At 45.7% G+C, this 11,485-nt stretch overlaps 1 protein-coding gene across 8 annotated transcripts in view; it reads left to right on the top strand.

Annotated features, from left to right (window-relative positions):
* Positions 1 to 11,485, top strand: part of RIN2 (Ras and Rab interactor 2) — a 262,198-nt gene that overhangs the window by 164,874 nt on the left and 85,839 nt on the right. Inside the window, exon 1 of one of the 8 annotated variants that reach the window (XM_017883316.1) lies at positions 7,541 to 7,702. The exons of the other annotated variants lie outside the window; for them this stretch is intronic. Within the exon in view, the coding sequence (XP_017738805.1) occupies positions 7,556 to 7,702 (147 nt within the window). The 5' untranslated portion in view covers positions 7,541 to 7,555. Of the gene's footprint in view, positions 1 to 7,540; positions 7,703 to 11,485 lie in introns of those variants that run through there. 8 annotated transcript variants of the gene reach the window in all.

Genomic DNA, 11,485 nt, shown 5'->3' with positions numbered 1-11,485 from the left:
TTCACCGTGTTAGCCAGGATGGTCTCGATCTCCTGACCTCGTGATCCGCCCGTCTCGGCCTCCCAAAGTGCTGGGATTACAGGCTTGAGCCACCGCGCCTGGTCCATTTTAAGCATTTTTAAACATGTTTCTTAAGCTTACCATTTTAAACATTTTAGTGATGGTGTCTCACTGTGTGGCCCAGGCTGTTCTCAAACTCCTGGGCTCAAGCCATCTTCCTGCCTTGACCTCTGAAAGCGCTGAGATTATGGACATGAGCCACCATGCCCAGTCACATTTTAAGCACGTTTAAATGTACAATTCTGTGGCATGAAGTATATTCACATTGTTGTGGAACCATCACCATCATCCATTTCCAGAACTCCTTTCATCTTGCAGAAATGAAACTCTATTAAATAACTCCCCATTCCTCCTTTTCCTCAACCCCTGGTAACTACCCTTCTACTTTCTGTTTCTATGAGTTTGACTCCTCTAGGTACCTCCTACAAGTGGAATCATACAGTGTTTGTCCTTCTGTAACTGGCTTATTTCACTTAGCATAATGTCCTCAAAGTTTATCCCTGTTGTAGCATATGTTATACTTTTCTTCCTTTTGAAGGCTGAATAATATTCCATTGTATGGGTAGACCACATTTTGCTTATTCATTCATCCATCAGTGGACACTGGGTGCTTCTACCTTTTGGCTACTGTAAATAATGCTGCTGTGAACCTGGGTTAGATCCTATTTTTAAGGAAGATTGTTTTCTTCTCTTGCCCTGAATAAGAATATTAAAACCTATGTGATTAAGGGGGCCCATCTACCTATAGGCATATGCACACATGTGTTGTGATGGGGTGCATGATAGGGCTGAAGTTGAATCTGAGTTTTGTGAAATGCAACTACCAGTGTTTGCGGTCTCGGAGAGCCAAGTGGCTTTAATAACAGTACTATCAGTTCAATGATCAGACGGGCTTACTGAGATGTCAAGTGAGTTAGATCAAGCAAGCTAGTTGTCAGCATTACTACTGTCTTTAACCACTCACCTGATGCTTGTTTTTTATTGTCTGTCTTATTTTTTCAGTCACATTGCAAGCCTTTTGGGGGACAGAAATAATATCTTATGCTTCTTTTGGTGTCTATTTAGGCCACTACCCTACGTAGTGGTAGCAGGTTGTCAATAACTGTGAGTTGACAATGACTCACATACCAAATTTGCCTGTCTGCACATGCTCTGCATTGTTCTGTGGTGTTCCTGCACCACTGTCCCAGTATGTACTTTCCCAGCATCAGAAGGACATTACATCAAAAAATTTGCATTAAACAGTTGCTGCTCTCTTGTTTGAAGCTGGGCAGCTGAATTAAATTAGTGAATTGATGTATTAATCAATTGCAAGAGCCAGATTTAACCAATACATACTCAGCACCCACTGTGTAGTCAGTTGGATGAGACACTGGATATACCGACCTGGGAAAGAATTGGTCTTGTGGTTGGGACTCTCACACTCCGGTGGAAACTTGTTCACAGTGTGGTCTGCCAGTCAGCCATGGAGTTTGCTAAAGTGCAGACTCTCAGGTCCTGTGGTATGCCTCTGAATCAGAACCTGCACCTTCACCAGGCCCCCACGTCGTGTGTGTGCACATTCCAGTTTAAGAAACACGAATACTATCCTGTTAGATGTATCCTAAATGATAGCAAAGGGTGTTTTGTGTGTGTCAGGGAGAGATGAGACTAAGGTGGCACTGGGAAACTGTGCCCAGTTCTGGTTACCACAACCTAAATGAGAGCAGAGCGGCACAAGGGACCCCTCTGTGGTCATTCCCTAAGACCCTCGGGATGACAGCAGTGCGGCTGGGAGAAAAGGCCCTACGGGTGTTGAAGGGATCTGGCTGCCTAAGATGGACTGAATCCTAGCAGGGATTTCCTGCTCTGAATTCATAGTAAAAAGAAAAACATTGTCTGGGTTCTCCAATAGCTGAGTCAGAGATAGAATACGAATTCAAGTAGTCTATTCTGTGATCAGTGATCACAGAAAGTTCAGGTGGGAGAGTAGGGGAGTGAGACAGGAAGGGGTGGAAGCCAATACATGGTGCGATCCCACTGGGGACCTCTGGGAGACTATGCGGGGGCGTCCGAGTTGTTCCACATAAGAGCGAGGCAGCTGGGGTATTTGTGCACCCACTGCCTTCCCTCCTTGGCTGAGGGCTGCCCTGGGGTATTAACTCCCCAGCACCGTGGTCTGATCTGCTCTGTACTCACTCCCAGCCACATCCTCAGCCCATGGGCTGAGACTTCCAGGTGCCTGCAGTAGAACCATCACAGCAGAAAAAAACAGTGATTTCCAAGGGTCGTGGGCAGAACACTCACAGTCTCTGCTCCATGTGTCCTATCTGGAATAAGAAGTCAAGGGTGTCTCAGCAGATGTCCGCATCAGTGTCCACGTTCCAAATGAGGAACAAACCTTTGCATTTCAGTAAATTTCAAATCTTAGTGACTCATCCCCTCAGAGTAACTAATCATCTTCACAAGACCAAAAATGACTGAACTTCACATTTGCTTATAATCCAAATCCCCTTTTCATACCCGCTCTGCTCTCTTCCTTCCCTAAACCAACTCTGTGGGCTCAGAGGACACTGACATGCTCAATTTACAGAAAATTTTTTGTCATGTTCTATTTCAAAATTTCCCCTCTGATATTACATGCTACAGATTCCTCTCCCCTCTCCAGTTCCTTTCACTATGAACCCTTACTCCATTCTTTTCTGTTTTGTTTTTTAATTAAAACTGAAACTCTGACGGAGCGCTGTGGCTCATGCCTGTAGTCTCAACACTTTGGGAGGCTGAGGCGGGTGGATCATGAGGTCAAGAGACCGAGACCATCCTGACCAACACAGTGAAGCCCTGAATCTACTGAAAATACAAAAATTAGCTGGGTGTGGTGGCAGGTGCCTGTAGTCCCAGCTACTCGGGAGGCTGAGGCAGGAGAATCGCTTGAACCTGGGAGGCAGAGGTTGCAGTGAGCTGAGATAGCACCACTGCACTCCAGCCTGGTGACACAGTGAGACTCCATTTGAAAAAAAAAAAAAAGAAAGAAAGAAACCAGAAATTCCAAATACAGCAGTTACTGTTCCCGGGAACATTGCTTTAAGTTTGTATTTCTTTAAGTGTTTGGGGGCCAGGTGTAGTGGCTCACGCCCTTAATCCTGGTACTTTGGGAGACCAAAGCGGGAGGATTGCCTGAGGCCAGGAGTTTGAGACCATCCTGGACAACATAGCGAGACTCCATCTGTACAAGAAATAAAAATATTAGCTGGGCATGGTGGTGCACACCTGTGGTCCTAGCTACTCAGGAGGCTGAGTTAAGAGGATCACTTTAGCCTGGGAGCTCGAGGCTGCACTCCAGCCTGGGCGACAGAGTGAGATCCTATCCAAAAAATAAAAAGAGTTTTGCAGACCACTGCTCCCCAGAAATGATCATTAACAGAAAGGCCTAAAGCCAGTAGGTCTGGGGAACCCCGCACACTTTATTCACTCCCTGGAGACCAACCCTGGACATCAGCATCTGAAAAGTTCTGAGGAGTCCTCAGTGATGTCATTTTATCGAATGTTTAATGCGCTTCCACTGAATATTTTCAGTGTTGTTTGAGCAGTAGTCTTTTTATTGAAATTGTGCCTGTTCACATCCTACACTGCTTGTGTTGGGTGGAAACCAGTTGGGGAGATGCTGCTTGATATACAGATCCTGGCTCTCTCTGTGCATTTGAAATTCATTGGCATTTGGAGACAGTGGCATAGAAGCAGTGAGCACAAGAAAAGTACAACTCAGAGTTTATAACGAGAAAAAGTGAAAACCACCTGACACATAGCTAATGTTTTGGAATGAAAAGTGACTTCCATTCCAATTGAAGTCAGCCTCTGCTGTGTAATTGAGCAGATATTAAAAAAAATAAAAAATTTAAAAGGCAGGTGGAGTGGGTAAGATACAACTCCAAATGGCAAAGCCCTGGCTTCAGGAAGGGAGAGGGCTCAGGAATGAGGAACATAATTCAATAGCTGTGCCATGGTCATCCACATAATGCCTTATTTCCTTTGTTTTACCAAGAACTGCACCAACCAAGTGATCTGTTGCCAGCACTTCCATTTGGCAAATGTAAGCACCTGTCCAGAGTACTAAATTGCTGAGCCCAGGAGCTCCAGAGGAAACTTGTCTGATTGCTGTGCTGCTAACTCCAGGCTCTCTGTTAATGCCATCCATCAAATTATTCTTTTCTTCTGTTTTCCTAAAATGATAATAGTTATTTTTACTGTGAAATTTAAAAAGTATAAAGAAGAAAGAGACCTATATTGTACCACCTCTAATCACTCCACTCGGAAATGAAGCTAGTGAGCATCTTGACGCTAATGCATTCAGATTTTTGTTCTGTCTGTGATTCGACTGTATTATGTAAATCCATACATAAGTGCAGCCACAACTATTACTTAAGTGATCTCAGAGAACACGTACTGTTTCACAACTTGTTTATTTCCACTTAATATCACTATATTGATATATTGACATACAATATATTGATATATATATTGTACATCTCAAGAAATATGTACCAGAATCACCATTTCAAAGGCTGAATAGCATTCCATCATGTTGGGGTACACACTTTATTTACCCAGTCCACAGCTGTTTGACATTTAACCCTTTTTCCATTATTCACTATTACAAGTGATACTGCCCAAAGCATTCCTTTACATGTATCTGATTATTTCTTTGGGTCAATTCCTCAAAGTAGAAATGCTGAATCCAATGGTTTTCATACTTAAATGTTGATATACACATTCAGATTGTCTTCTAGAAAGAGCAAGTCATCTTTTTTCCCTAGTGCTTGTAGAAAGCCCAATGAAGACAAGTGGTAAGAAGCCAGAAATGGTAAAAGGGAAGTGAATGTGACTGTGACACCCACGCCAGGGCATTCCGGAAAGGCAAAGTGGGACAGCTGGGGGGACACCAAGTTAGAGCCAGAAGAGGCACTGGAAACCTGTTGGTCTATTTTAAGCTTAAGGAAACTGAAGGCCGGAAAGGTTAAGCAACCTCCCACCCAAGGCCAAGGTCCCATAGCTTAGATGGATAGCTGTAAACTTCAGGGATAATTTTCAACAAATGAAAAAACGTGACTCTCATGCAAATACATAGTGTGTGTGTGTGTGTGTGTGTGTCAAAGATTGATTTAACTCATTAACAAGATCAACAGGGCTTTAAAGCTGGCTCCAAATGGGGCAAAGATTGGGAAAGAGTCAGTGGGCAGAAGAACAACACCTTAAACCAACTTTGTCATCTACTATGAGCCACTTTTGCATTTCTACCTTTGAAGGTTAGAGGTAAGCTTACTACTGTCAGCATTCAACCACTTTTTGACTTTCAAACAACTCAACTTCAAAAAGTAGAACCCAATACAAACCTGGCTAAAGACATAAAGGGCAATACAGTCAAAACCTTTGGGGTTCTCTTTTCTACTGGACAAACATCATTTGCAATTTATAGACCTTCCAGAAGTTAGCATCTGACTTTACAGAGTCTGGGCCTTAATTAAAAAAAAAAAAAAGAATCAAACAAAATACAAAATGACATCTGGGATGACACTTAGGTAGATGTGTTACACAGAGTCCAACCATGCCTTTTCGAGGGAACATTTTATGCTTTATTTTAAGTTAGCATAGTTGTATTTGCTGTAAGAACAACCTTTTGTGGCTGAACTGTGTATGGGAGAACAAGGTTGATCTTCATGGCAAACCTACTCAAGCTACTCTCCAGTGGAGTTTCTCTGAAGGCTGGGAGGCTGGAAGGCCCCACAGTCAGTTGTTGCTCTCATTTCCCAGGGAGTGGGCTCCAGGCTTTGTGTTTCCCCAGGAAGCTGAGGTGGAGCACCTGTTTACCATGTGGGAATCTGCTCTTGTCAGCCTTCCAGCTGGGGGATGGCAGATGCCGTGCGAGAGTCCTGGTTTTATACCCAGAGAAGGTTCCAGGGAGAGCTCAGGATGCTGGAAGGCCTGCCGGTCATCTGTCAGTTTCTATTTTGTAAATTCCAGGATGCTGGTCTCCACACAGCGTGTTTGTCACTAATAATACAACCAAACAAGTCACTAATATTCGACCTATGCGGCTGCAGTCCCCTTCAACCTGAGCTCCATGAAGACATAAGTCAGCACATTTCAGTTAGAAGATTTTCAAAATGTTATCCCTGAAATCATTTGTATCCTATAGTCAAAGATGTATAAAAGTGGCAGGGCTCTTTTTCTTGATGGTATATAAAATAAGAGTGTGTGTTATAATTAATAGTATCTTAAATTTGTGGCCAGGTGTAGTGGCTCACACCGTAATCCCAGTATCTTGGGAGGTCAAGGCAGGCAGCTCACTTGAGCTCAGGAGTTCAAGACCAGCCTGGCCAACATGGTGAAACCCCACCTCTACTAAAAATACAAAAATTAGCCAGGTGTGGTAGCACACACCTGTAATTCCAGCTACTTGGGAGGTTGAGGCAGGAGGATTGCTTGAACCCAGAAGAGGGAGGCTGCGGTGAGCCAAGATCATGCCACTGCACTCCAGCCTGGGCAACCGAGCTCAGAAAATAAAAATAAAATAAATAAAAATGTGAAAGTGCACATTATGTATTTTATTTCCTATTGTAGACCCAAAGCCTGATGCTTAATAAGTACTCTGTAAACACGTCTTAAAAATATTAAGCAAAAGATGCAAGATCTAACTGAAAACACCAACACTAAAACTAACTGGGGCTGCAGAAGGCCTTAGTGACCACTCTGAGAAAGAACTTCGTCCCTTGTGGTGCTTCAGTCATTTCCCTTATTACTGAACCTAAAAATGCAAAGCCACAGGCAGGAGTATGGTGCCATCTGTGACTGCCAAGGTCATTGATTAATTCAGAGGTCATGGAGTAATCTAAGACAACACTGGCCTCAGACAACGGATGCAATAGACCAAGGCCTCAGCAGGAGGACTGTTTCAAGATACAGCCACACAAGCTGCTTCCGTATTTCACACATTGAACTACAGATACTACATGCACCTTTGACAACTTACTTTTCTTTTTCTGTGAGCATGCACCAAATTGAAGATTATATTGGAGTGTTTGCTCTTCAGTGTAATTTCAAACATAGTTCTTTTGTTTTTGTTTTTGTTTTCTTTGAGATGGAGTCTCACTGTGTTGCTCAGGCTGGAGCACGGTGGCATGATTATGGCTCACTGGCAACCTCCGCCTCCCGAGTTCAAGCGATTCTCCTCTCAGCTTGGGCTGAGAGAAGCAGTTTACAATTTAGTTATTAATTGTTTGAAAGCAAACGTTTTACACTCAATGAGAACTTCCCCCAGGATCAGAAGAGAACCACTGCCTCCTGGATGTGCAAACACATTGGTGTTTTTTGGTGGTGGATAATTGAAAACTCGAGCAGTCTCTTTTTAGTGGATGCCACACGTCAGCAAGTTCCCCATCCCATCCAGCTGAGGTTATAATGGATTGGATCCAAGCTCCACCTCCTCCCTGTCCTGATTTACCCCCTGCCTGGCACAAAAATGAACAGAGAAGTCACCAAGAGGAAGGCGGAGAGGGAAGAGCACTTGATTCACTCAACAACTAATGTGTGCCAGGGACTGCTCTGCGCTGAGGAGACCACAGTGAACCAAAGGACAGCATTCCTACTCCGTGGAATTTGCATCCAGGTGAGGGCGTTTGGGAGCACCTCTGGCTCCAGGAAGAACCCACCGAGCAGGGCCAAGCAGGAAGGTTGGGGGGTGTCCTAGGTCAGGTTCCCCAGAAACAGGCCCAGAGCTGAAGAACTGTGTGAAAGTGGCTCTCAGGAAGTGCTCCCAAGAGAAACGCACAGTGAAGTGGGGGTTGGAGCCCTGAGGGAAAGAGATCAGAGAGCAGAGGTCCAATATCAGGTGAAGTCCCCTGAGGGTAAATTTGGATCTGTTGGGGTTTTCTTTGTTTGTTTGTGACAGGGTCTCTCTCTGTCACCCAGGCTGGAGTGCAGTGGCACGATCTCAGCTCACCACAACCTCCGCCTCCTGGGTTCAAGGAATTCTCCCACCTCAGCCTCCAGAGCACCTGCGATTACAGGTGCATGCCACCATGCCCGGCTAATCTTTGTATGTTTAGTAGAGATGGGGTTTCACCATATTGGCCAGGCTAGTCTTGAACTCCTGACATCAAGTGATCTACCAGCCTCAGCTCCCAAAGTGCTAGGATTACAGGTGTGAGCCACTGCTCCCGGCCTGGGTCCATCTTAAAGGGAGCTTGAGGACAGTGTAGGTCTCACCTCAATTATCCCAATCAGGAGTGTGGAGCTAGGATATTTACACCCCAACACCCAGCATTCACTGGTCAAGGACTGATCCTGGGGACCCTTCAAGGTCTCTGCACCAAACAAAGCCAGCTGTGACAGCCTGAACCACCAGCTGTGTGGGATACGGTTCTCTTGTCCCAACCACTCTCTCTCTGAAGGTGTGAGAGGCCCCCTCTGGCAGAAGTGTTGGTCTCAAATGAGGCCACTGTGCAACCTGATGTTTCTAGGGATTTTCAGATCTGAAAAAAGTCCAAGAGGTTCAAAGCTATGAAACCATCATCATCAATGCCTTGAGGTCCTCCAAGGAGGTAGCACCACTCAGTAGGAGCACCAGGTGCTCCATTTTCTGGGGCTCTCCTAATTTCAAATATTCTGTCCACTGTAAGTCCATCCATGCTTCTCAGACCCCATGTCCCTGTGGAATGAAAGTGCCCATGGGGACCATAAGGTGGGGAGTCTCCCTCCTGCTCCCAGGAAGTGCCCAAAGACCAGTGTTCCCAGCAGATAAAATCAGCCAACGCATTCTGCCACCCGGACCCCACCCCACACTGCAGCACTCATTTAAACCATACCTCTCACTCTTCTGTCTTTGGAAGAGGGTGTAAGTCACTCAGCCCTCCCCCCACCAGCACACTACAGATGCTCACCTGCTGGGGGCTCTGCCAGCATCACTTCCGAGAACTCTCTGCAACCTTGGACGCAACCTTCATCCTGTCCTCCTTTTAAGCTTGAGGAAATTTAAGGGGTCGGATTATTTATTCAAGGACACACTGCTTAGAGCAGCAGAGATGATAACATTCCAAGTAGGCATTTAAGTCAAAATTCTGCTTTTAAATATTAAATTGGCTGAGAGGCCGGGTGCCATGACTCATGCCTGTAATCCCAGCACTGTGGGAGGTTGAGGCAGGTGGATCACAAAGTCAGGAGTTAGAGACCAGCCTGGCCAGTATGGTGAAACCCCGTCTCTACTAAAAATACAAAAATTAACCAGGCGTGGTAGCGGGCGCCTGCAGTCCCAACTACTTGGGAGACTGAGGCAGGAGAATCCCTTGAACCTGGGAGGCGGAGGTTGCAGTGAGCTAAGATTGTGCCACTGCACTCCAGCCTGGGTGACAGCGAGACTCTGTCTCAAAAATAAAATAAAATAAATAAATAAAATAAAATAAAATAAAATAAATTTGGCTGAGCGGTGTGGTTCACACCTGTAATCCCAGCACTTTGGGAGGCCAAGGTGGGAGGATTACTTGAGCCCAGGAGTTTGAGACCAGCTTGGGCAACACAGCAAGACTCCATCTCTATTTTTATTTTTATTTATTTTTTGTTTTTATTTTATTTTTTGATGGAGTCTAGCTCTGTCACCAGGCCGGAGTGCAGCGACGTGATCTCGGCTCACTGCAAGCTCCGCCTCCCGGGTTTATGCCATTCTTCTGTCTCAGCCTCCCAAGTAGCTGGGGCTACAGGCGCCCACCACCATGCCCGGGTAATTTTTTTGTATTTTTAGTAGAGATGGGGTTTCACCATATTAGCCAGGATGGTCTCGACCTCCTGACCTCATGATCCACCTGCCTCAGCCTCCCAAAGTGCTGGGATTACAGGCGCGAGCCACTGCGCCTGGCCTCTGTTTTTAAAAATAGATAATATTAAATTATCCATTGTGTTTATTTCCTTTAGATACTACCATTTACTAATTTGAACTAAAATCATAAAGTTATTCACACCAAAATACTCATTTCACTTAACTCAGAGGATAGGGGTGGGTGGCTTATTACATTTTTTTCTACATACTGCTATTTGAGGAGAAAAATGGAATTAAAAGATAGTGAATGCTGCTTTTTGGTAAATAGAACATCCCAATTTTGACTAAGGTGGTGTCTTGAACCAGCAGGGCTAGGATGGACAATTGAATAAATGCTGTCGAGCTCATTTCCATTTGCAATGAAAAATGAAGGACAGAGTTCTATTTCATACCTCCACCTCTTCATACCCCACTTTTATACCCCACCTTCATATCCCCACCTTCCATACCCCACCTTCATACCGACCATACCCCACTTTCATACCCCCACCTTCATACGCCCACCTTCATACCCCTGCCTTCATTCCCCACCTCTTCATACCCCCACCTTCATACCCCACCTACATAACCCCACCTTCATACCCCACCTCTTCATTCCCCACCTCTTCATACCCTACCTTCATACCCCCACCTTTGTACTCCCACCTTCATACCCCCACCTTTATACCCCACCTTCATACCCCACCTTCATAGTCCCACCTTCATACCCCACATTCATACCCCACCTCTTCATACCCCCACCTTCATACCCCACCTCTTGATACCCACCACCTTCATACCCCAACCTTTATACCCCCACCTTCATACCGCCATGTTCATACTCGCACCTTCATACCCCCACCTTCCATACCCCACCTCTTCATATATCCACCTTCGTACTCCCACCTTCATACCCACCCCTTCATACCCCCACCTTCATACCCCACCTCTTGATACCCCCCACCTTCATACCTCCACCTTCATATCCCCACCTTCCATACCCCCACCTTCATACCTCCACCTTCATATCCCCACCTTCCATACCCCACCTCTTCATATATCCACCTTCGTACTCCCACCTTCATACCCCACCCCTTCATACCCCCACCTTCATACCCCACCTCTTCATACTCCCCACCTTCATACCCCCACCTTCATGCCCCACCTTCATACCCCACCTTCATATTCCACCTTCCATACCCCACCCTCATATCCCCACTTTCATACCCACCTCTTCATACCCCACCTTTCGTACTCCCACCTTCATACCCCACCTTCCATACCCCACCTTCCATATCCCCACCTTCCTTACCCCACCTTCTTACCCCACCTCTTCATACCCCACCTTCATACCCCACCTTCCATACCCCACCTTCATACCCCACCTTCCATATCCCCACCTTCATATCATACCCCACCTTTCATATTCGTACCCCCACCTTTCACACCCCATCTTCATACCCCCACCTTCATAGCCCCACCTTTCATAGCCCCACCTTTCATACCCCATTTCCATACCCCCACCCTCATAGCCCACCTTCCATACCCCCACCTTCGTATCCCCACCTTCATACCCCACCTTCATACTCCCACCTTCATANC

Source organism: Rhinopithecus bieti, unplaced genomic scaffold (assembly GCF_001698545.2).
Source record: "Rhinopithecus bieti isolate Rb0 unplaced genomic scaffold, ASM169854v2 scaffold_641, whole genome shotgun sequence".
NCBI lineage: Eukaryota > Metazoa > Chordata > Mammalia > Primates > Cercopithecidae > Rhinopithecus > Rhinopithecus bieti.
Note: the sequence above shows the minus strand (reverse complement) of the source record. Positions and strands in the feature narration are given on the sequence as shown.